The sequence below is a fragment of the Lissotriton helveticus genome, chromosome 2_1 (assembly GCF_964261635.1).
Source record: "Lissotriton helveticus chromosome 2_1, aLisHel1.1, whole genome shotgun sequence".
NCBI lineage: Eukaryota > Metazoa > Chordata > Amphibia > Caudata > Salamandridae > Lissotriton > Lissotriton helveticus.
In genome coordinates this window covers 1,683,317,189-1,683,343,744 of record NC_136059.1, presented here as the reverse complement: position 1 = coordinate 1,683,343,744, position 26,556 = coordinate 1,683,317,189, and the positions used below count along the sequence as shown (strand labels likewise).

At 50.4% G+C, this 26,556-nt stretch overlaps 1 protein-coding gene across 2 annotated transcripts in view; it reads right to left on the bottom strand.

Moving 5' to 3' along the window:
* PALM2AKAP2 (PALM2 and AKAP2 fusion) overlaps nt 1–26,556 on the bottom strand; it is a 980,740-nt gene that overhangs the window by 713,166 nt on the left and 241,018 nt on the right. For both annotated transcript variants that reach the window (XM_078676629.1, XM_078676630.1), the window contains exon 2: nt 3,190–3,270. In XM_078676629.1, the coding sequence (XP_078532755.1) occupies nt 3,190–3,270 (81 nt within the window). The remainder of the gene's footprint in view (nt 1–3,189; nt 3,271–26,556) is intronic.

The window sequence follows — 26,556 nt, the reverse complement described above, 5'->3', positions numbered from 1 at the left end:
ATGCCTTGCTTAGCATTAAATCGTAGAAATGTTTTTGGAGAAAGCTGCCTTTAGCTAAAGTCAATTGCAACATTAAGAAATTGTGAGCCGATTCACATGTATTCCTTTGCGGGTGCAGGACCAAGTAGATAGTGGAGTAGAAGGGCCCATTGTGTATGAGTGTTAGGATACTAGGCTCAGACATGGATGAGTAGCCGAGGAATTTAAGGAAGCAACTTGAAGCGAAGGAGAGCCTGGGACCCAAGGACGTTTTAACGGACAAGGATGGAAAGATGCCATAATGGAAAAATCTGAAAACCAACACCTTCGAGAGGGGCGTACCTGAAGGCGTGTCGTCCGCATTGTGGGGTTTTGTATTAGGGACAGCACCCCGAGGGAGAAGGTAGGGCAGATGAGCTGAGAGACGAGAGGGAGCGGTTGGTTGGCAGAGAGCTTAGCAATGACTGAGGAGACTCTAGACTAAGTTGGAAGAAAGTGAGTGAACTTCTTTGAAGTCACCACTGCTGACACCTTTATTAGATTGGGCTATTGTTGAGTAGGGATGTCACTTAGTATAGTGTAGGGACAGATTAACCTGAATTTATACCTTTTATCAATGCATACTAAAACTCAGGTTATAGCAATTCTTGTTAGCCTGATGATTCTTGAATTGATTCTTGTATTATTCCTGAGCCGTCTGAGACTCTTCCGTAGGATTATGTTTGTATTAGTGCCTGTTTATCTTTTAAACCTTTTGCTGTTTATACATTCAGTTGTTTTTGGCTTTGTAATAAATCTTCAAACTTAGTCCTTAGTCGGTGGTTCTTTGGGGGAAACAGTGGGAATCGTTGAAATTGATTGCCTATTGGTAGATAGATTGCCTAATTCATTCCATGACAGGTAAAAAGGTCCAGTCGACTTGAGACGGGATTCTAGAGAATGAGATGCAGACTCTAGAAGGAAAATCCCGCCCTTTCAAAGTGTCACGCATAAGAGCTTTGAAAACTTTGCCGCTGTGAGAGTGGGTGAGGGTTTGTGTCCTAAATTTGGAGAGACAATACCACTCCCAAGAGAGGCTATATCCCACCACCTGAGACGATAGACTAAGGGTACTACTCCATGTGATTAACAGAGACTTCTTAGTAAGCACTCTCTGCTTTTCCTTCCTCACATAAGAATAGAACAACTCGTACTGCAGCTGATAAACCTGGGGCCCTACTATTATGTATAGGGTGCACTTTCCCTGTTTGTGCCTGACCCACCTTAAAATAGGTACACCGGGCACAAACAGGGAAAGTGCGTCCTATTACATAGAACACGCTGCCCCCAGGACAGCAACAAACTTGTGCTGCCCTAGGGGCAGCGCATTCAAGTGAATTACCGAGCGGCTTTAAAGCAGCCGATCCGTGTTTCACCGTGCAGCGGCGACCCACCTGCACTTTTAAGGGGGTTTATAGAGCCCCTGTAGGCGTGTGAAATCAGTGACTATACCTGCCTGCAAGGGGATGTCTATCCCCCCTACAGAGGGCTGCTCTCAGGTGGCACACTGACAGCAGAGGTGCAACTAGAGCCAAATTTGGGTGGGGGCTACTAAAAATTTCAGGGGAGGCTAATTCTTCCAGCAATAGGTAGAGTGGAGATGCAGGGGCTCTAAGAAGGAGTGAAAACACAACAAAGCCTCGTTAACAAGTAAATGGTCTTTTAAAGACCTGTGAAGTACTTGGGTGCGGCTGCAATAAGACGGTTGCCAGCCCGGGAAGCTTTCTCAGCCCGTGCTGACACACACGACGGGCGGGGGCTGAAGCCCTTTGAGCCCAATGGGCGTTGCGTGCCTGACTGACAGTGCGCCACGTTTAGATGGTGCACTGTCAGTGTGCCTCCTGAGAACTTCTTTGCCTCTGCACCCCCGTCTGTAATACAGCGCGGGTGCAGAGGCAAAGAGATTCTCTCATTTGCATGGCCACGCCCCCATGCAAATGAGGCAACGCCCTCTTAAGGAAGTGCTTATGTGCTTCAGCACTTTCAGTATTACAGAAGGGGCCGCACAAGCGTCTGCAGCCCCTTCTGTAATACCAAAGGGCGGGGCGCACACAAAGGGGGCGCAAACGCCTGTTGCACCCACGGGCACCTTATGTTTGTTATATGGCCCCAGATGTTACCCTGTTCTCTTACTGAACCTGTGGTGACCCAGCTCTAAGGGGCTTACGTTAGCAAAACAGGAAAGCACTGCTCACATTCCCCCCAGAGAAGCACTGCAGTGTTCACAAAACATGACCATCTACCACTGATTGTGACATCAATCTGCAGGTGAACTCCCACCTTGAAGGCAGCCTTCAAGTCACGAGCACAGATGATGTCGCTGTATGTCTCCCGAGGAACACCTCAGTGTGCACAAAACGCGGGAAATTAACTCAGGTTGTGACGTCAGTCTGAAGGGGAATTCAATAAACGGTCACTGGTGCCCGAGCTGTGGAAGGTGAGCAGACCTACAGGGGGCGTGGTGACAGCACTGACTGCCTGTGTGGATGAACGCTCAATAGTGCATCACTCCCCCCCTCCCCCCTGCACAATGATAGGATAAAACATAGCTGTGCCAAAATCAGTCCTAGCTGCAAAGCAAACACCTCCTGCCACTGGCATCTTAATCAAACCTTGGCAAGAGCACGAGAGTGGGTTTGCACAGCAACCTGGGCACTGTGGATTTAAAAACAGCCTGCCTTGTTCTCCTCTCGTGGGGTTTTACATGCAGAGCAGGCATGCAGTTCTGGGCTGCTGTCACGTGTGTTGGGAAAAAAAAGGACAGAGGTAACGGTACTGACAACAATCTCAGCCCGGTTGCCATTTTACATTAAATCTCGCACCTCCAGGCGGAGATCAGATCACGAAACTGCAGACGTCAGCCATCGCGCTGTCAGGTCTGTGTCAGCCCTTGAAACGTGACGCGCTGATGCCTGCCGAGCACACACATGCAGCCCCGCCACCGAACACCACACACATGCCCGGGCGCCTCAGCGCTCACCCCGTGATGCCCTAACGCGGGCAGACAGCCCACGCCGGGGAGTGCCAGCAGCAGGCAGGGATGCTTTCACCGCTAACGAGCGCGGGCAGCCGCGGCCCCTCACAGGGGGGGGGGGGGGCGCCATCTGCATATTTCATGAAGCCTGCCCTGCCCTGCCGCCCCCCCCCCCCCCCTCGCCTCCACCCTCTTACCTTCAAATGCTGCAGCTGCAGTATCTGGTCCTCCAGGAGCTGCCGCCGGTCCTCGATCTCCGCCTGCCTCTTGCGCTTCTCCTGCAAAATGTGGAAACAAAAGGGACACCTCAGAATTGTGTCTGTGGCTCCGCGCTCCGTCGGGGGGCTGGCATCAGTCCCCGTGGCATCATGATGGCATGCATGCCTGCAGTGCTTCCCTCCCCTGCTCTGCTGCCTGTCAAGGTGTGTGTGCTTCCCTCCCCTACTCTGCTGCCTGTCAAGGTGTGTGTGTGTGCTTCCCTCCCATACTCTGCTGCCTGTCAAGGGGTGTGTGTGTGTGTCTGTGTTTGTGTGTCTGTCTGTGTGTGGATGTGTGTGTGTCTGTGTTTGTGTGTGTGTGTGTCTGTGTGTGTGTGTATCTGTGTTTGTGGCGTGTGTCTGTGTGTGTGTGTGTCTGTGTGTGGCTGTGTGTGTCTGTGTGTGTCTGTGTTTGTGTGTGTGTCTGTGTGTGTCTGTGTGTGTGTCTGTGTGTGTTTCTGTGTGTGTGTGTGTGTGTGTGTGCTTCCCTCCCCTTGCCACGTGCCTGCACTCTGCTCGCTCACCTGTTCCCAGTGTCCTGTGAGCGTTCCCCTCAGCTACCAGGGTGCCTGCTCCTGTGTGCCTACAGGCAGCATCTGCCTGCCTGCCCTGGACGGAGGGAACTGCCTGCGCTGACTTGTGCGTGCTTTCTACTCCCGTGGCTGCGCAAAGGCTTATATGGTGCATATGAATTATGCAGCAGCGGCGACACGTGGGATTTATGTACACTTTAAATAAGTAATAGCACTTTGCTAAACAACAGGAGCCGACAACTCCAATCCCTTCACTTAAAGCAGGCTGCCGTCAAAGTGTCACAGTGCAACGAGTTACTCGTTAGAGTGAGGCGTTTTCTGTGTTATGGTGCCGGGCAAGTGTGCGCATAAGTGCACGAGAAACACGGGATCTGTGACATTCCCAACTGTGCGGTGCGACCTACCACATTAGTCATTTCCCAGTGTGTCACCGAGTGAGCTGTCACGAGCAGGGACCCATTATCCAGGCACACTCGTTACACCAACAACTAGTGATGCCAATGGCTATATTCTTCACTGTGTATAAACTCCAAAATGATAACCATATCACAGACCCAAATGAGCCCTCACATTCAATTCCTCATAGTTAAAGACAAGTCAGTGTTGACACTGCTGCCCTGAGCATCCCTCTGCCTTGGTGGCCCAGGATACATGTCAACAAAGTCACTAATGTGTTCACTTGTGATCCAGTGTGCCCTCATATTCGGTATATCCAACTAAAAATAGACTTTTGTAAAACAGTGTGACATAAATAAGGGGTAACTTATACTATCTGAGTGCACCTGTGATCACTAGTAAACACTATCATGTTTGTTGACACCAGTTTGATACAGCGTGATACTACCACTCTTTGGGACAGTCATGCCCGGTCACCCTTGACATATAGAACAGCTGCATGCTGGTTAATTATTCTGACATGGAAAGAGGTTGTGAAATTGGCAATATGTTTCCAGCATTATACAATGTAGTAAAAGCAAGGCTATGGTCATAACTGTTCTTGTACCAGTTACGCATCGGTACAGCATGCTGGCCCTTTCACAGACCACTCTTTAAACACTTTATTCAATTTGTGAATATCTGTGGGATGGACATTTTTATGACTATTTTTCCAACTACGCAGAAAAAAGCTAGCTTTAGAGACTTGGAAGCAGGCTTCAGAAAAGACAAGTAGAGGCAGACTTTAGCAATCTACAATGGTATTGAGCTCTTCAACATTGAACATTGTTTGTAATCCTCCGGCTGTCATAATATCTCTATCCAGCACGTGCACACAGAATGATAGCACTTTTTGATTTGTTGACCATTAATTAACAAATACTGGATTAGGTGTTGAATCAATATAATCTATATCTAAAATCTAAATTTGGTGACCTTTAGTTTGGCAGATTTGCATACTCGAAAACCAAAGTTTCATAAGGAGCACACAATGGGAAAGCAACACTTGCAGGAACTGCCCTACTCCCACCAAAGATTAGAGTTTGGTTCTGCCCTACCTCCACCCCCACGCTAGATGAGAGTTTGATACTGCCCTACCCCCACCCAAGATTAGAATTTGGTACTGCTCTACCACCCCCACCCTAGATTAGAGTTTGGTACTGCCCTACACCCACCCAAGATTATAACTTGGTACCGCCCTACCACCCTCACCCAAGATTAGAGTTTGGTACTGCCCTACCCCCACCCAAGATTAGAGTTTGGTACTGCCCTACCCACACCACCACTACCCCCACCCAAGATTATAGTTTGTTACTACTACCACCCACATATAGGCCCCAACACTAATTCTTTTTACAAATATTTAGAATGGGATAGAATATATTTGAACAAATTTGCATATCATGTGAGGGAAAGTTCCTACAAACGCATTTTTAGTGCCGCTGTGAAAGTTTGCTATCAAAAAGAGGGCTGCAAAAGTCTCTGAAACCCCTCATAGTAGTGTATCCACACACTACAAAATAGGCATGCAATTTTTATCTACGGGGTCATGACCCCCAAAAAATGGGAGAATTCCTTTATCCATTCCCTTATACTAGGTTCAGGAGCATGGGCAAACTGGGTGCCGTCTCTTTTTTTTATAAATTAACAGTTTAAAAATGTCTATTCCCATAGATGTGTCCTTCTTTCGCATTTAGTGCGCCTCATTGCATCCCAGGTGAGGCGGCATGAAGAGCTCAAGTCCTCTCTGTCCCCTTTATCAATTTTCACATTCAAATATCCCCCGCCGTACATGCAACATTAAAATTGGGAATGGTTTAATATCTTATCATATGGCAGTTGAAAAAAGAAAAGGAGCTAGCCATGAATGTCAATTTAACAAAATGTCTGAGGTAGGGAAGTGACATCACATGCAATTTGACCTTTACTTTCCCTCACACACACATGCTTACACATACACATTCACTCATAAACACACTCTGTCCTACATAAACACACTCTCACCTGCAAGCACACACACAACAAATATTTAAAAGCATTTTTTCCTTACCTCAGCTGCCAGATAGGGTCATATTCCATCTAATTGTACTCAATTGTGTTATTACATAAATAGTGGATAATATGTTATTATTCACTATCAGTGTAGTAAACAAAAAACCTGACTGAAAACAAGGAACATGGAAACCCAATTGAGGTTCATAAGACCGAACTGCCCCTGTGTTCTTCACACTGATTTTGCCACCTCTTGGGCCAGGGATTTCAATGGGCAAGCCAGGGTCTCAGCTGCGACCCCTAAATGACGTCCATGGCGGTAGTTCATTGTTGGTGATGATGCAATATGCAGCGTATTTGACTGTGCGTTTGAGGGTGGGGATCGATTTGTGCACAAGTGGTATCTGGCACCTTCCGATAGTTACCACCGGTGAGGGAGGGAATGGTTCTGGCCATGGGATGGCCGCACAAGAGATGTCCGTATCTTCCCTTACCCTCAAAGACTCCAGCAAGGAAACCTGTGTAACCAGAAATTGAAGGATTGAAAGGAGTGCAACCTCTGATTGACTTTGGTGTTCTGTGGCAAGGGTGGGGGTGGTCAGAAGACCAGCATTAACCGCTACCGCGCTAGCGGGTTTTCCCGCTGTGATTTAAAAATCGCGCGGTTTGTGACAAAGCCAGCTCGTCACCCGCGTAGCGCAGGTAACGCCCATGACGAGCTGGCTTTGTCATCCGCATGGAAGGGGTTAAGTTGTCTTTGGGGGCACTCACCAATTCTTTTGGGCTACAATTAGGCTTTTTGGGTGTTGAAGAGTGCTAAATGAAGAAGTGACATTCTAATGGGCCCACCTCAGTGTGTTGTGTGCACATCACTATGCTACCAGCTGGGGCAGTCTCAGTTTCTCTTGTATTGTGAATGGCATGTTTTAAAATGTTCTACAAGATGGGGATGAGGTGCTGCCTTCTGATTAACCGCAGACTTTGGAGGGCCATGAGTTCCTTACATCATTTTCTTCTGGAGAGTTTTTGGCTTCAGGTGGGACACAATTACATTTTCTAAGGGTTCTAGAGGTCAAGATTGAGATGTGGGTTGATGAATAGGGGGTCATATCAGCCGTGGCATTAGTAATTTAGAATGAAACACTTAGCTTGAAAATAATTTTCTTTGAGACTTTTAATTCCAAAAAAGCTTAGTTAAAAAAAAATACTTACAAAAAAAAATATTGAACCATTGGTATTTATTATTACCACAATTTACCAGTATCTCACCCTGGCACAAACACCCAGATCGTCTCACACTGTAATTAGGTTTGTAAATCTCGCCTCGGGAAATTATGGCAAGACAACGTTGACGTTTTTGGCAGGCGAAGGTTGAATGACGAAACAGTTTTTAAAACTTATTATAAAATGGTTTTTAAAAATGCCAATAGCTATTACAAAATAAACTAATTTATTGCCTTAAAAATGTTTTTATTTGGTTTTTAAAAGTCTGCCACCTTCAATCTATTTGCATTTTACATAGATGTTGTATAATTTTGAAACTAAATGATGTTCCTGTTTGTGTTTCAAAGTAAAAATTTCCCAGCTTTCAACCAAGATTTGTGACCATCACTGAAATATCTGCTGGGACTCTCAAAGCTTCATGCTGGAGCCAATAGGGAACACCAGAGCACTGGATAAAATGTGGACACAGCTATCCCACATTATAGAGACTACATTATGATTCTGGCACCTGATCCACTTTCTAGTTCTGGGACCTTCACACACACCTAAGTACAAACCATTGCCAATTTGATCTAGCATCACATGTCTCCAAACAGAGATATATCATCTTATAAATACTAACCACTGTATTAGTTTCCATAGCCAGCACATGACAGAAAAACAGGCTGTAAAGGATCTAACTTTCACGAAAATCTCTTCGAATAGGTTGGAGACAAATGCAGAACACGCAAGCATTGAATGAAAAATGGGGTAAAGTGAGTCTGTGTGTTAGATGTTGAATTAGTTGTTTTCAGCAGCAGAAGCTCGGACCATAGTGCTGAAGGAAGGCCGTTTGTAGGGTTCTAACAGGGACTATGTGTGTGGTAGGTATCCACAATGAGACCTCGTAGAACAGCAGTTGCATGGGACTCACCTGTATGGGCCGGGTCGGACTGGGCCAGAAAATAGACCATGGCACCAAATTAAGTGTGGCCGCCATTGGCGAATCAAATAGCTAAAAGAGTGGTTCACATTTGCAAATCAGGGCAGTTTTAAACTTGCAAAGTCAAGACGTGTAGGCATTTTGCAAGGTATGGGAGACTGCATACATTTGTGCATGTTGGTAATATCAGGGAAATCAACTGGGCCCACCAGACCATAAAACAGACTCACAAACAGCCAAACAACAGCCCATACACATACCTGTCAGATTAGCCTTTCGGGGACTGCCAGATTGCCCAATAGGGCAGTCCGACCCTGTGTATGAGAGCAGGACACAGAAACAAGGTACAAGCAGGTGTGAGTATGTGGGAGGCAAGAACTTTTGGTACATGCTCGTAGATGTTACATCCCAGGGCCAACTCTCCCGTGCTGCTGCACTGCTCTGCTTCCTCCCCGTTTTTCTGAGTGCTTTCTCCTGCTTTTGCCTCATTTCTTTATTACTATTTTCTCCTTCCTTTCCCCATGTTTTTCTGAGAGCTTTCTCCTGCTTTTGCTTTGTTTTTTATGCTTTCTCCTTCCCCCCGTTTTTCAGAGTGCTTGCTCCTGCTTTGGCCTAGTTTTTTTTACTGCTTTTCCTTTCCTCCGCCTCGTTTTTCCGAGTGCTTTCCCTGCTTTTGCTTTGTTTTTTACTGCTTTCCCCTTACTCTCCCCCATTTTTAGGGCTCGCCTGCTGATGCGCTTGCGCATAGCTGGCGAGCTATATTGTGGCTTAACTAGAGCTTAACCATCTCGGCGATTTGTTGCTGTGCCCGAGAAAAACAAGCTCAATGCGCAAGCGCATTGGCAAAAAGCGCGTGCACATCAAAGCCACCAGCTCCCACAGGCATCTCAGCTTCCCCCAGCCGGCATTTCTCATCTCCTAATTATTCACTGCACAGCCGGCGGCAACATCAAAGGCTGCTGCTGCCGTGACTCGCATTTCTCCTCCCTCCTTCCCTTTCACTGCCCAGGCCGGCCGTACTTTCACTTTACACGGCCGCCAGGCTGTGTCTCGCGTTTATTTTAACATGGCAGCTTTTCCTTTTCTGGTTGAATGTCTTCTAGCTTTCCCTCACCCTGTTCTCGTCACCCTTACTCACTCCCATCAATCTCCCGGACTAAACCCTTCTCTTTGTACCCATTCCGGGAGTGACCTTTGTTTCTGTCAAACTCCTCTGCTTCGTGTGTGAAGCTTTGTAATCTCACTATTAGCAAGCCGCTTGTAGATGCATTTCTCTCCCGGCTCAAGCTCTACCTATCCCCTACCGATTTTCTCCCCACTTCCTCCAAGTACAGATTCCTTCCCTCTGTAACGATGCACCCACCACACAGCTCCACCGATGCAGCCACACACAGCTCCACCGACACAGCTCCACCGATGCACCCACCACACAGCTCCAACAATGCACCCACCACACAGCTCCACCGAGGCACTCACCATACAGCTCCACCGAGGCACCCACCATACAGCTCCACCGATGCACCCACCACACAGCTCCACCGATGCACCCACCACACAGCTCCACCGATGCACCCACCACACAGTTCCACCGAGGCACCCACCATACAGCTCCACCGATGCACCCACCACACAGCTCCACCGATGCACTCACCACACAGCTCCACAGATGCACCCACCACACAGCTCCACAGATGCACCCACCACACCGCTCCACAGATGCACCCACCATACAGCTCCACAGATGCACCCACCACACAGCTCCACAGATGCACCCACCACACAGCTCCACCGATGCACCCACCACCCAGCTCCACCGATGCACCCACCACACAGCTCCACTGATGCACCCACCACCCAGCTCCACCGATGCACCCACCACACAGCTCCACCGATGCACCCACCACCCAGCTCCACTGATGCAACCACCACACAGCTCCACCGACACAGCTCCACCGATGCACCCACCACAGAGCTCCACAGATGCCCCCACCACACAGCTCCACCGATGCACCCACCACACAACTCCACCGAGGCACCCACCACACAGCTCCACCGAGGCACCTACCACACAGCTCCACCGAGGCACCTACCACACAGCTCCACTGAGGCACCTACCACACAGCTCCATCTATGCACCCACCACACAGTTCTACCGAGGCACCCACCACACAGCTCAACAGATGCACCCACCACACAGCTCCACAGAGGGACCCACCACACAGCTCCACAGAGGCACCCACCACACAGCTCCACAGATGCACCCACCACACAGCTCCACCGAAGCACCCACCACACAGCTCCACCGATGCACCCACCACACAGCTCCACCGAGGCACCCACCACACAGCTCAACAGATGCACCCACCACACAGCTCCACAGAGGCACCCACCACACAGCTCCACAGATGCACCCACCACACAGCTCCACCGAAGCACCCACCACACAGCTCCACCAATGCACCCACCACACAGCTCCACCGATGCACCCACCACACAGCTCCACCGAGGCACCCACCACACAGCTCCACCGATGCACCCACCACACAGCTCCACCGATGCACCCACCACACAGCTCCACCGATGCAGCCACTACACAGCTCCACCGACACAGCCCCACCGATGCACCCAGCTCCACCGATGCACCCACCACACAGCTCCACCGAGACAGCTCCACCGATGCAACCACCACACAGCTCCACCGATGCACCCACCACACAGCTCCACCGAGGAACCCACCATACAGCTCCACCAAGGCACCCACCACACAGCTCCACCGATGCACCCACCACACAGCTCCACCGAGGCACCCACCACACAGCTCCACAGATGCACCCACCACACAGCTCCACAGATGCACCCACCACACAGCTCCACAGATGCACCCACCACACAGCTCCACCGAAGCACCCACCACACAGCTCTACCGATGCACCCACCACACAGCTCCACCGATGCACCCACCACACAGCTCCGCCGATGCACCCACCACACAGCTCCGCCGAGGCACCCACCACACAGCTCCACCGATGCACCCACCACACAACTCCACCGATGCTCCAACTAAGCTCCACCAACGCACCCACCACACAGCTCCACCAACGCACCCACTAAGCTCCACCGATGCACCCACCACACAGCTTCACCGATGCACCCACCACAGAGCTCCACCGAGGCACCCACCACACAGCTCCACCGATGCACCCACCACACAGCTCCACCAATGCACCCACCACACAGCTCCACCGATGCACCCACCACGCAGCTCCACCACACAGCTCCACCGATGCACCCACCACACAGCTCTACCGATGCACCCACCACCCTGCTCCACCGATGCACCCAGCACACAGCTCCACTGACACAGCTCCACTGATGCACCCACCACACAGCTTCACCGATGCATCCACCACACAGCTCCACCGATGCTCCAACTAAGCTCCACCAATGCACCCACCACACAGTTCTACCGAGGCACCCACCACACAGCTCAACAGATGCACCCACCACACAGCTCCACAGAGCATCCACCACACAGCTCCACAGAGGCACCCGCCACACAGCTCCACAGATGCACCCACCACACAGCTCCACCGAAGCACCCACCACACAGCTCCACCGATGCACCCACCACACAGCTCCACCTATACAGCTCCACTGATGCACCCACCACACAGCTCCACCGAGGCACCCACCATACAGCTCCACCAAGGGACCCACCACACAGCTCCACCGATGCACCCACCACACAGCTCCACCGATGCACCCACCACACAGCTCCACCGATGCACCCACCACACAGCTCCACCGATGCACCCACCACACAGCTCCACCGATGCAGCCACCACACAGCTCCACCGACACAGCTCCACCAATGCACCCACCACCCAGCTCCACCGATGCACCCACCACCCAGCTCCACCGATGCACCCACCACACAGCTCCACCGATGCACCCACCACACAGCTCCACCAATGCACCCACCACACAGCTCCACCGAGGCACCCACCATACAGCTCCACCAAGGCACCCACCACACAGCTCCACCGATGCACCCACCACACAGCTCCACCGAGGCACCCACCACACAGCTCCACAGATACACCCACCACACAGCTCCACAGATGCACCCACCACACAGCTCCACCGAAGCACCCATCACACAGCTCCACCGATGCACCCACCACACAGCTCCACAGATGCACCCACCACCCAGCTCCACCGATGCACCCGCCACACAGCTCCGCCGAGGCACCCACCACACAGCTCCACCGATGCACCCACCACACAGCTCCACCGATGCTTCAACTAAGCTCCACCCATGCACCCACCACACAGCTCCACCAATGCACCCACTAAGCTCCACCGATGCACACACCACTCAGCGCAACCACAGCATCACTCAGCGCAACCACAGCATCACTCAGCGCAACCACAGCATCACTCAGCGCAACCACAGCATCACTGGTTCAAATATGTTCTTTCAATGTTTCAAGCTGTTTTCAAGCTTTCATGCTTTATTACAAATCACAAAAAGATGTTAATATTTCACTTCTGTTCTTGGATTTTCGTCACAATAAAAAACACTGAACATAATCTTCACAAAAGTTATTTGCAAAAGTTTAAGCTATTGCCATTACAAATTAAATACATTATTTAAGTATTAATTATTTTAAAAAATTAAAAGCCATTGTTATTTGTAATATCAATACATCTAAGTCACGTAAATACAAAATATGTTGCATTACAAATGCTATAGGTGTTTGCGAAAGTTATAACTATTGGCATTGTAAATGACAAAGCTATTAATTTAGCTATTTTAAAAAATACCACATAAATTAAAAAAAAATTCATTTATAAGACCAATAGCTCAAACTTTCCTAATGCGAGCCCTATTGCATTTCCAATTCTTGTTCTGAGTGCTTTCTCCTGCTTTTGCATCGTTTTTCACTGCTTTCTCCACAATGCAGCTAGGAACTCCAGCACCTTCAGACCCTCACAGGTGGTTTCCCGTTCTTTGTAAATCATGATTGATTAATTACATGGGCATGACATTTTGATACATCTATTACAATTGTATTTATATAACTCTTACTAACCCTGATGAGGCATTGAATGCTCATGGTATGTGTAAAACCCACATGGCTACCTACTTAGATTTAGTATGATCTGTGTGTGTACCTACGCTAAAGACAGTCTACATTTGGGGTGGATTTGTGGGTTATAAACTGTGTTGCATCTCATATATCCCCAATTACTGCTGCTCTTGCCAGAACCAAAACACATTGGGTTGAGTGTCTGTTGCAGAATACAGTTGAACTTTGCAAAGATGGTAATTGGCATGCTAAGCTTTGTCTAGTTCCCAACTATTGGCATTTGCGTAGTTTAGCGTTTTTTTCCTTCGCTTTCATCCAAGAATAGTTTTTCGCTTGTGATTTGCTAGCACTGAAACTTGAGATTCTGATGAGACCTTTGCAAGCTCTTTGTGGTTTTTGCAAAGAATGTGTAAAGCCTGTAAGAGAAAAAAGTTGTGACTTTGTGCACCCGCAGTTTTATTTACCTCTAGGGCTGACATCCTATTAAGATAACATATTTTATTTAGAGAATTTGTAAAGCGCGAACTGACACCTTGCAGGCTTCCTGGCGCTGGAAAATACTCTGTGGACGGTAGACCGGGGGAACAGTTGGGCTGACAGTTTATTTGGGGAAGAGCCAAGTTTTGATGCGTCTCCTAAAAGGGAGAAGCTGTGGAGTCTGACGAATGTCAGCGGGTAGGGTGTTCCAAAGCTTGGCCGCGGCTACGCTGAAAGATCGGCCCCCTGTTCTAGTTCTGTTAAATCTGGGTACCTTTACCAGGCAAGCAGAAGAAGAACGTAAGTTTCTCGCAGGTATGTACCATTGGAACAGGGTTTGCAGAGGTTTGGGTCCAAGTCCATGCAGAGCCTTGAAGACAATGCAGAGGGACTTGAATGCCACTCTTTGTTTCAGGGGCAGCCAATGAAGCTCTGTCAGAGCAGCTGTGGCTGAGGCCCTCCTCGTCCAGCCAAGAGCCAGCTTGGCGGCGGCAGATTGGATTCGCTGAAGTCGATCCAGCATCGTAACTGGAGACTCCAGGAGCAGGGCGTTACAATAATCCAGGCGACTGAGTATCGTGCACCTGACTATCGATGCCCTGGCTTGTGCCGGGAGAAGAGGCAAGATTTTCCGCAGTGATCGGAGCAGGGCAGTGCATATCCCCACAGTTTTTGTCACCTGGGTTTCCATGCTTAGGTTGTTGTTCAACATGGCTCCCAGGTTGCGCACAGAAGGCACTGGTAGAGGTTTGACACTGAACTCCGGGGGCCAGAATTCATGTGGGAACTGACGGGGTATCTTAGTGCCGGAGCAGAACAGAACCTCCGTTTTCGCGGCGTTGAACTGAAGGGAGTTACTATGTAGCCATCTGGCCGTCTCTCTTAAGCAGTCGTGGAATGTTGAGAACGGAATGGCACCTTCGCCTTCCCACGAGAGAATGAGCTGTGTATCATCCGCGTAATTGATTGTTTTGACCCCAAATGATTGGATCAGTTTAATTAGCGGTAATAGGTACACATTGAAGAGGATAGGGCTGATGGAGGAGCCCTGGGGGACTCCCTGGGGCACTGCTGCAAAGGCAGACCGGAAAGGGGGGAGAGAGACAGCCTGTCTTCTGTCCCGAAGATAGGAGTGAAGCCAAAGCAAAGCGGTGCCTTCCACTCCCACTTCCATAAGTCTCTGCGTCAGCCTGGCGTGGTTGACCGTGTCGAATGCGGCAGACAGGTCCAGCAGTATCAGAGCCACTGGCTGGTTCCTGTCCGCTCGCATTCGAAGGTCTTCCATGGCAGTCAAAACTGCTGTTTCTGTGCCGTGAGCGGGACGAAAACCAAACTGGTAGTCGTCAAGGAGGTTGTTTTGTTCCAGGTGGGTAGACAGACATGAACTGACCCAACGCTCAGCGACCTTTGCTGGAAATGGCAGCAGGGAAATGGGACGATAATTGGAAAGGCAATCTGGGTTCAGGGAGGGTTTCTTTAAAAGGGGAGTGACTAGTGCCTGTTTCCAAGGGGTGGGAACAAGGCCACTCTGCAGGGACTGATTGCAGATTAGGCGCATGGTGTCAAAAAGATCCATGCCGAGGTTTTTCCATATTTTTGGAGGTAGGGGGTCAAGTGGGGAGCCTGAAGTGATACCAAGCGCAAGTCTTTCAAACTCGACAGCCGGGATCGGGGGGAATGCCTCCATTCTTGCCAGAGGGCCAGAGCCAGGGAGCAACAGGTTCCGAGGGCTGTTGTCTGGTCTCGGCAATTCATTGGTTTCAAATGCGGGGGGTAATTCCAGGTTATGGATAATGGTCTTTATTTTATTAATAAAGAACTCTGCAAGGTCATCGCAGAGGGCTTGGGTGGGAGGCTGTGTGGTGGTAACACAATCCGGGTTGGACAGATTTTTGAGTATTTGAAAAATACTCTTTGAGCTGTTTGTGGCATTGGAGATAATGGAGCAATAGTGTTTAGTTTTGTTAAGGGCAATGGCAGTTTTATACTTCCGGAGGTGTGTTTTCCAGATGGTCTTATGAGTGTCAGAATAATCCTGCCTCCATTTTCTCTCAGCATGCCTACAAACTAGTTTGAGAGCTCTTAAGGAGTCATCAAACCAGGGGGCGGGAGCTCGTCTCTGGGGTTTACCCTTTTTCAGTGGGACGAGGTGATCCGTAGTACTGGAAATCCTAGAACATAGGGATAGATAGTTAGCCTCCACCGATTGAGTAGTAGAGAAAGTGTCCTCTACCTCAAACACAGGGCCATTCAGCCTAAGTTTGTCTAGGACCTTCCAGTCTCTGTAAGGAGGTATGTGACCGTGGAAAACCGGTTTGCCATACCTGCTGCCTACTATGTGAAATTTGATCAGGGCATGATCAGTCCAACACATTGGTAGAATGTCACTCAGAATAGCCAGTTGTGGGGAGGAGAAAATTAAATCTAACTGGTGCCCTGCTATGTGAGTGGGTTTGTCCACTAACTGGGAGAGTTTCAGTCCTTCGCAAGACACTAGCAGATTGTTGAGGGCGGAAACTAGGCTGCCGTTGGGCCAAAGGTTAAAATCGCCTAGGACAATCAAGTTGTTGTGGGAAGTAGCCATATTGGTGATGGTGGTGAGAAGCGACTGCTGCTGAGTAGCGTTAAACGTTCCCGGCGGACGGTAGCAGATCACCGCTGTGAAGGTAGTACCAAGATGACAGTCCATTGAGAGGCCGAATATTTCGGTCCCGACCACTGGGTCCATGGCAATAGTTTTGACTGACCAAGATGCTCTGTAGATATACATACACTCTCTTTCTTTCTTTCCACTTAATCAAATCATAATTCTCTGCCAACAATATCATACACTCACAGGTCACCAACTTACACCATCTGCAAATGATTTAACAGGACAATGTTCCTTACACATGAATCTAAACATCTACCAAATCTAGACAAGTCTGGAGCCGGGTAATTCAGTGCTCCACGCATTTATATGCAAGTTATACTCAATGTGTGCTTAACAGTAATATTCTGTGTGCCATTATTTTTAGTAAAATGTAGTAGGTGGTTGTATTTACCTTAGAGAAGAGCCACACATATATTACCGTAATGTAATGAAAACATTTACTCATGCTAACTGCACTTGTTTGGAAGCCATGTAATTCTAAAGGTTGGTCTAACTTGTAACCAGGCCCGAGGTGCATGTATTTCACTTTTTTAAAAAGTTCTGCAAGTCTCATGTTTTTCTCCTTCTGCAGGCGTCTTATAAATATGCTTGTTAGCTACAACAGGCTTATCATTCTTGTACTGAAACTGTTAGATAGTTAGACATTAATTGGAATTTGGCTGTGGACACGGAGATTGTGATAGTGGGAGAGATACTCCTGTACCAGGCCGACCTGACCAGTGATACAGCCAAGGTTGAGCAAATGTGAGATTTGTTGTCCAGCACTGGAAAACTAGGGAGTCTACCTGCTCCCAGAGGACGACCGATGCTGATTGGACTGTTTGGTGGTAACCGATATGGAGAGTCTTCCTTTATTTTTCTTTGCATATTAATTATGTGTTTTGTAGAATAGTTTAGCAGACCCTGTCCAGGCTTCACCGAGAGAAGATCTCTTCCTGACTCTGCTACTTTACCCCACTCAGGGGTGTTAAGCTTCATGGTGACTTCTCTGTTCCCAGATTTAGGCTAGCAAAAATGGGAGGCCGCTCTTTTGCCCATTTAGGAACTAAATTTTGGAATGTTCTTCCTGTGACCTTAAAGACAGAAACCAATCTTTTTCGTTTCCGCAAGGGATTTAAAACTTGGCTCTTTCAGCAGTAATCTGTAGCCCCAGTAAAATCAGCTTGCAATTTCTTCTTCTTTAGTCTATCCCTGAGCGCCGGGAAACCCACTGCGGGTAGCTGTGCGCTTTAGAAGTTTAAATAAATAAATAAATAAATAAAAATAAATGCTTGAGCACCCATGCCTATCCCCTGCACCTTAAGCTTTGTTCATTTGATGCTGGCACCTTCTTGTTAGAAATTCCCTGTTCCCCTTTCAATTCTTATTTGGAAATAGGGAAGATCTTTATGGAACTTGTCTACCTAATAATCTGCCTACCATGTACTGCAAAATATTGCATCTGTTTCTTGATAATATACTTATTTAGACTACAGGATCATTTGAATATACAAGCTTATTTTATAGATTGAGTAAGTTGCTGAGGTTTGATTAGCTTGTAACTTTGACCAATTTGCTAATAAAACCCTATGATTTGGAAGCCATCCTCTCTGTCCTTGTGAAGTCACATTGGTTTCCCTGTACTTGTAATGTATTGGTGATTCTAGCTCATTTCTTATGCTTCAAGTCGACAACCAATGGACCATACGGCCATCAGAGACTCCTGTTTGATAACTATACTAAACAACTGAGATACAAGGACCTCTGCTTCATCAAGTCTGATAGATGGAGCAAAACACCCAAAAGGTGGGACCACCGCAAAATTCAAACTGTAGTCTGACAGAGTGAGTGCTTCCAGAAGGTCGGACTAGGTAGCCTCTATTCTCCCCTTGGTGCTTGCTCAAAAAGATTGAGGAAAGACCAAACAAGCATTTACAATGCAATGGTTTCGCCTTTTGAAAAGTTTGAGCTATTGGCATTGTAAATGACCAAATTTGTATTTATGTGTTGGTTTTGAAAATAGATAAATACATGGCATTGTCATTTACAATGCCAATAGTTTAATCTCTGGCAAATGCCACACAAAAACACACAGACCCACACACACACACAGACCCACACACACACACAGACCCACACACACACAGACCCACACACACACCAACAGAGCCCCACACACACCAACAGAGCCCCCCCACACATACACAGAGGCACACACACAGAGCCACACACACAGACCCACACACACAGACCCACACACACACAGACCCACACACACACAGACCCACACACACACAGACCCACACACACACAGAGAGCCACACACAGAGCCACACCCAGAGCCACACACACACAGACAGAGCCACACACACACACACACAGAGCCACACACACACAGACCCACACACACACAGACCCACACACACACAGAGCCACACACACACAGAGAGCCACACACAGAGCCACACACACACAGACCCACACACACACAGACCCACACACACACACACAGAGCCACACACAGAGCCACACACACACAGACCCACACACACACAGAGCCACACACACACAGAGAGCCACACACAGAGCCACACACACACAGACCCACACACACACAGACCCACACACACACACACAGAGCCACACACAGAGCCACACACACACCCAGAGCCACACACACCCAGAGCCACACACACCCACCCAGAGCCACACACACCCACCCGGAGCCACACACCCCCACCGGGAGCCACACACACCCACCGGGAGCCACACACACCCACCCAGAGCCACACACACCCACCCAGAGCCACACACACCCACCCAGAGCCACACACACCCACCCAGAGCCACACACACCCACCCAAAGCCACACACACACTCAGGAGAGCAAGCACAGCGAGGGAGTAGGGAAGCAAGCACAGCGAGGGGTCCGGGAAGCAAGCACAGCGAGGGGGCAAGGAAGCAAGCACAGCGAGGGGGCAGGGAATCAAGCACAGCGAGGGGGCAGGGAAGCAAGCACAGCGAGGGGGCAGGGAAGCAAGCACAGCGAGGGGGCAGGGAAGCAAGCACAGCGAGGGGGCAGGGAAGCAAGCACAGCCAGGTGGCAGGGAAGCAAGCACAGCCAGGTGGCAGGGGGCAGGGGAGCAAGCACAGCCAGGGGAAGGGGAACCAGGGGATGGGGGAGCAAGCACGGGCAGGGAAGAAAGCACAGCCAGAGGGCAGGGAAGCAAGCACAGCCAGGGGGCAGGGAAGCAAGCACAGCCAGGGGGCAGGGAAGCAAGCACAGCCAGGGGGCAGGGAAGCAAGCACAGCCAGGGGGCAGGGGAGCAAGCACAGCCAGGGGGCAGGGGAGCAAGCACAGTCAGGGGGCAGGGAAGCAAGCACAGCCAGGGGGCAGGGAAGCAAGCACAGCCATGTTTCCAGTGCTTGGCTATTCTGAACAAACCATTGGTATCCGGCTTGCCACTCAAACGAAAACAACTCCCAGAATACCTTCTATGAGCATTGGTACCCATTTACAATGCAACGGTCTCGCCTTTGCAAAAGTTAGAGCTATTGGCATTGTAAATGACAATTGTTTTGGTTTTGAAAACAGATAAATAAATGGCATTGTCATTTACAATGCCAATAGCTTAATCTCTCGCAAGTGCGAGACCTATTGCATTTGCACCCACACATACACATAGAGCCACACACACACACACACACACACACACAAAGGCACATACACACACAGAGCCAGCCGCACACCCAGAGCCAGCTGCATATGCTCACACATACACACACAGAGCCAGCTACACACACACAGAGCCAGCCGCGCACACACACACAGCCAGCCGCACACACACACACAGCCAGCCGCACACACACACACACACACAGCCAGCCGCACACACACACACACACACACACAGCCAGCCGCACATACACACACCCAGAGCCAGCTGCACATGCACACACACACACAAACAGAGCCAGCCACACACACACAGAGCCAGCCGCGCACACACACACAGCCAGCCGCACACACACACACAGCCAGCCGCACACACACACACACACACACACACAGCCAGCCGCACACACACACAGCCAGCCGCACACACACACACACACACACAGCCAGCTGCACACACACACACACACACAGCCAGCCGCACACACACCCACACACAGCCAGCCGCGCACACACACACACACAGCCAGCCGCGCACACACACACACACACACACACAGCCAGCCGCACACACACACACACAGCCAGCCAGCCGCACACACACACACACACACAGCCAGCCGCACACACACACACAGCCAGCCACACACACAGCCAGCCACACACACAGCCAGTCACACACACACACACAGAGCCAGCCGCACACACACACACACAGAGCCAGCCGCACACACACACACACAGAGCCAGCCGCACACACACACACACAGCCAGCCGCACACACACACACACACAGCCAGCCGCACACACACACACACACACAGCCAGCCGCACACACACACACACACATAGCCAGCTGCACACACACACACGCAGCCAGCCGCAGCGAGTGCGAAACAGAGAAACCCTGAGAAATATATATATAGAGCGAGAGAGCACGTGAGATAGACCAAGGTTGTGTGTGGGATGGCGATCCTGTGAAATTATATTTATACAATATATATAAATTGAGAGAGAGACTATGATTGTGTGTGGGACGGAAACCCTGCGAAATTCTATTTATAATATATATATAGAGAGAGAGAGCGCACACAGTCAATGAGGGGAAACAAGGGAGATGCAAAAGAGGGGGGGAACGGGCGAAATACACTAGAAAATGGAGATTGAGTGTGACAGAGGGAACGAGAGGGAGGAGAGAGAGTGAAAGTGCGAGAGTGAGGGGGTGGTAAGAATACGAGGGAGGGAATGGAGAAGGATGTGGAGAAATAAAGGGAAGAAATGGAAAAGACAGACGAAACGGAGACAACGAGTGTGTGAGGGGAAAGACTCAATGTGAACCGGTGTGGAATCAGGTGATGCGCCTAGCTCAAAAAAGGCAAACCACTGAATGCAAGCGCTACAAGCAAGGGCTGAGCGTGAAGCCTACACCCACACCATTTAAAAGTGTTTTTTGTTTTATAATGGACCTGTGAGTTTCAGGTGCGTGTCCCCCCTTCGCGCTCCACCTCATCCTTTCCACCAGCCCACGATTTGTCGACTGGCCTCGGCTTCACGCCGCTTTACCCGCTGCTCACCATCGCCTCTGCCGTGTTTTACCTCTCGCTTCTACAATCGTGATCCCCACTAGCTCTCTCGGCAGGGGCCTCCTCTAATGTCGCCCCCTGCCCTGCCGCCACTGATCACTCCCCACACCTCTTCTCATTCTGCCGGACTGGAACTTGGAAGGACCCCACCAGGCACTGTCAAGCCCGAACTCGGCTGTGATGTGCATTACCTTACATCCTTCCTTTATTCCAAGCGGGACTCATCAGATGTCCACTGCAAGAAGGACATTTGAGACGGGCTTTCAGACAGGGATGGCAGGCATCCAGGTACACTCGGATTATTCAATCTGTCGAAATCAATGATTATTTCAAGTGCAATTAAACACTCTCCCGCACCCGTTCCGTGCGGTATCCCACAGAGGATGCGAAGACCTGCCCTGAGACGGGCAGCAGGGTCGCCAGAGCAGGAGGCTGCCTAGGATATGGGGGGCAGCAGAGTTTAGTTGTGGGATACCCCCCCACCCCCGTCTCTCAGCGCCAGGGACAGGGCCTCTGAGCTCGCATCCAGACTGCTGCATGAAAGCCGCAGGCAGACAGACAGACAGACAGACAGACAGACAGACAGACAGACAGACAGACAGACAGACAGACAGGCAGACAAACAGATAGGCAGTCAGACAAACAGGTAGGCAGACAGACAGACAGGTAGGCAGACAAACAGACAGACAGGTAGGCAGACAGACAGACAGACAGGTAGGCAGACAGACAGACAGACAGGCAGGCAGGTAGGCAGGCAGACGAGAGGCTTAACAAGTGATCTACTGTGGACAAGAGGGATTACCGCTCATCGCCAGCAGAGGTGCTGTGAGGTAGTGCGGCTGTGCTACGTGTAGCAATGCCTCTCATTCTCGGGGGTTCGGATTTCCCTCTAGCACCCGCCGTCAATACAGGATTTGCCCTTTAGAAATTAATGCAAACACGGCGAGCAACCCATTCTTTGGCCACACTTCTGGGTGAAAATGACTGTATGGCATGTATTGAAACCGTGTACACGAGGATGCCCTCCAGCCTGTCTGACCCAGCTCACTGGGGCGTTCCGGCTCAGCCCTGCAAATGCCACCTCCCATTGGTACCCAACTCAGGACACACGGCAGGCTCGCGGGTTACCGCGGGCAGCGCGTTCTCTGGGCAGGTGGGCCAGCTTTGAAGCCCGCTTTTACTAATGCGTGCCCCCCCTTACTAGCCGAGATACATGCCCCTGCGCTGCCCCCCCAGCACAGGCAGTGCCTTCCTCGTGGAAGCCCGGCACTCCCAGTTGGGCCAGGTGTACCAGCGCTCACCTGGAGGGGTGGGGCGAAGAATCAGGAGCCCAAAGGTGGGTGCAACACTCAGTGCCCCCGACAGAAGCCCGGTCCGCCGGGGAACTCTTGTACACCACTCCTAACCCCTGTCATCACTGACCCTGCGAAGGCCCTCGCCAGGGCTCACGCTAAGAGGCAGCGCCCCCCGCCCGCCGGGGAGAAGTCTCCACACATGGGCCTCCCGCAGCCAGAGTGAAACACTTGATGCCTGGGCAAACCTCCCGTGGTTCGCAGGGACGGTGCCGGGGGGCAGTGGCGTGGGAGGTTGCAGCATAGCGCGGGCGGCACACGGACAGCGGGAGGGGGGGCGGGAACGGGTAAACGGACAGCGGGGGGGGCGGGAACGGGCACAAGAAGGCAAGAAAAATAAAACAGCACTCACCTGGACATCTTCCGGCGGCAAATGATCAAATCATGGCGTCCAAAAAAAAATAAAATAACATCCGCCCACCACCGGAATGACGTCACAAAGGGGCGGGATGAGAAAAATTTGACGGAAACGCCCACGAATCGCCTCGCAGAATGACGGACGCCTCTCTCTTCCAATGGCTAGCCTCCATTTATGGAGCTAGCCAATGGAACAGAGAGGCGGAACAAAGCCAAACAGTGTAAGACATAAGATTTCGCTCTGCGCGAAAGGCTGCTGCGCAGCTTTCGACAGGCGAAACCTAAAAAGGCCCTTTTCAGGTTAAGGAGAATTCTCATGTTCAGTAAAATTCAGTTTTTGTCTGGAGCACTGAAAATCCTTCCAACATTCCTGGTTCTTCTATAGATATTTTTAGAATGGGGCAGAGATGCTCCCACATGAGCTTGCAGGCAGTACTAATGCGAGGCTCTGCATCAGACAAATGATAATTTTTTTTTTTAAGTGTCATTTGTAGAGCGCGCTAACACCGAGGCTTCATGGCGCTTTAAGACTGAGTGAGTGAGGGGGAAACATGAGTGAGCGCTGTTATTAACCAAGGGGTGGGAAGAGGTGAGTTTTGAGAGATTTTATGAATTGCAGGAGGGAGAGGCAGGATTTGATAGAAAGAGGGAGGAGATTCCAGAGGACGGGAGCTAGGTGGGAGAAACGACGACCACCGAATTTCTTGGTTTTGGCTTTGGGGGTGACTAGCAGCTGAAGGTGGACTGATCGGAGGTTGCGCGTAGGTCGATAAGGGGTGATGAGGGATTTGAGGAATGCAGGGCCGGTGCCGCGGAGGGCCTTGAAAGTGAGACAGGCCACCTTAAAAGCTCCCCTTTGACCGATTGGTAGCCAGTGCAGGCTGTGAAGTAAAGGTTTTGCCGATTGCCATCTAGGTGTATTATGAATGAGACGGGCCGCTTGGTTCTGAACAACCTGGAGAAGGTGCAGTAGAGATTGTGGGAGACCATGATAAAGGGAGTTGGAGAAGTCCAAGCGGGAGAGTACTAGAGAAATGACAACCTGTGTGAGTGCGGCGGGCGGAAGTAGATGACGAACTTTGCGGGTCTTCCGGAGCTGGTACATGCAGGATGAGATAACCGCGCCCACTTGAGCTTTGAGGGATAGTTCGGTGTCGATAATCACACCCAAGCTCTTCACTGAATTACCCGGGATTGGGGGGGGGGGGCCTAGCTCAGAGGGCCAGAACTGTGGACCCCAGTGGGCATGGCTGAGTCCGGGGAGAAGGAGCTCGGTTTTCCCGGGATTTAGCCTTAGTTGATTCAAGTTCATCCATTGTTGGATGTGGATCATAACAGAGTGAAAAGTGTTGATAGCGTGGGGTGAATTAAGAGGGAGGACAATCTGCAGATCGTCGGCGTAGTTATAGACATTGATGTCCCATTTCTGAAGTGAGTGGATCAAGGGCCGGAGGTATAGGTTGAATAGGAGTGGGGAGAGGGACGAGCCCTGAGGAACTCCGCAGGTCGTGGGGGTTTTGGTTCCAGTGTAGGGGCCCAGGCGGACGGCCTGTGTTCTTCCGGTCAAGAAGGACTCTACCCATTTAAGGGCAGTGCCCTGGATGCCCGCCTGTCCGACATGGTGGAGAAGGATGTTGTGGTCCACCGTGTCGAATGCGGCCGACAGGTCCAGGAGCACGAGGGCTTGGGGGGTCCCTGCGTCCGCATTACTCCTAAGCTTATCCAGAACTGCCAAAATGAATGCCTCAGTAGAGTGGGCAGGTCTGAAGCCAGCTTGATTGGGCTCAAGGTGGCAGGAGGATTCGATGAAGTTAGACAGGCATCGGGTGACATGGGCCTCCATTAGTTTGGAGAAGTAGGGAAGAAGGGAGATGGGGCGATAATTGGATGGTTCCGCGGGGTCAGCGGCAGGTTTTTTGAGAAGGGGCACTAGGATTGCCTCTTTGAAAGAGCTAGGAACGATATCGCAGCTGAGTGAACCATTCAGCAGGGTAAGGATGCAATCAGGTAGGTTGAGGCAGATGTTCTGTAAGACAGATGGTGGACAGCAGTCGTAGGGGGAGCCAGATTTAACACGCGTAGTAAGTTCCGCTAGTGAAGTAGGGTTCAGGGCAGTGAAGGTGGTGAGAGTCCGGAGGTTATTAGGGGAAGTGTCCAGAAAGTGTGACTGGGGAGGGAGGGGGATAGAATTTTTGATTTTTAAGATTTTTTCCACGAAAAAGAGGTTAAGAGAATCGCATGCCTCTTGAGTGGGGGTCTGGGCTGGGAGGGTTCTGTCGTCGGTGGTGAGTTCGTTCATGACTTTGAACACCTCCTTAGATTTGTTAACCGCAGACGAAATCCTGTTGGAGAAATGTGCCAATTTTGCTAGGGTGATAGCGGTTTTGTATTCTTTGTGTGCGGCCAGGTAAGACAACCTGGCTGAGTTAGAATAATCACGTCGCCAGGTGCGTTTAAGCTGGCGCGTTTTTAATCTATGATGCTTGAGGTCATCAGAGAACCACCTGTGGGAGTTGGGATGCCTAGTGCTAGGAAATTTGGTGAGGGGGGCAAACTGGTCACTAGCTGACCTCAACCAAGAAGTGATGTTGTTTTCTATAGCGCCGATGTTGTCAATGGGATTGACGACTGGGCAGGTGTCTGCTAGGGTGGTAAGAAAGCCCTGGGTATCGTAAGCGCTCCATTTCCGGCAGGAGCCACCAGCCATCAAAGGAGCAGGAGTCTGGCCAGCGAGCGTGATGGAAGTGTCGACAAAGTGATGATCTGACCAGACGCAAGGAGATATTGCTGGCTGGGACAGAGCCAGATTGCAGGTCCAGATCTGGTCCAGAATATGGCCCTTGGAGTGAGTAGGTTTGGTGACCTGTTGAGTGAGGTTTAGGCTATTGAGAGACTCAAAGAGCTCAGTAGCATGGGGACCGGCATTGGTGTCGTTGAACCAGTAGTTCAAGTCGCCGAAGAGGGCGAAGCTGGAGTGTTGAGTTAGTAGGTTGGACAACTGTTCGCTTATAGTGGTAGAAAAAGATGGCAT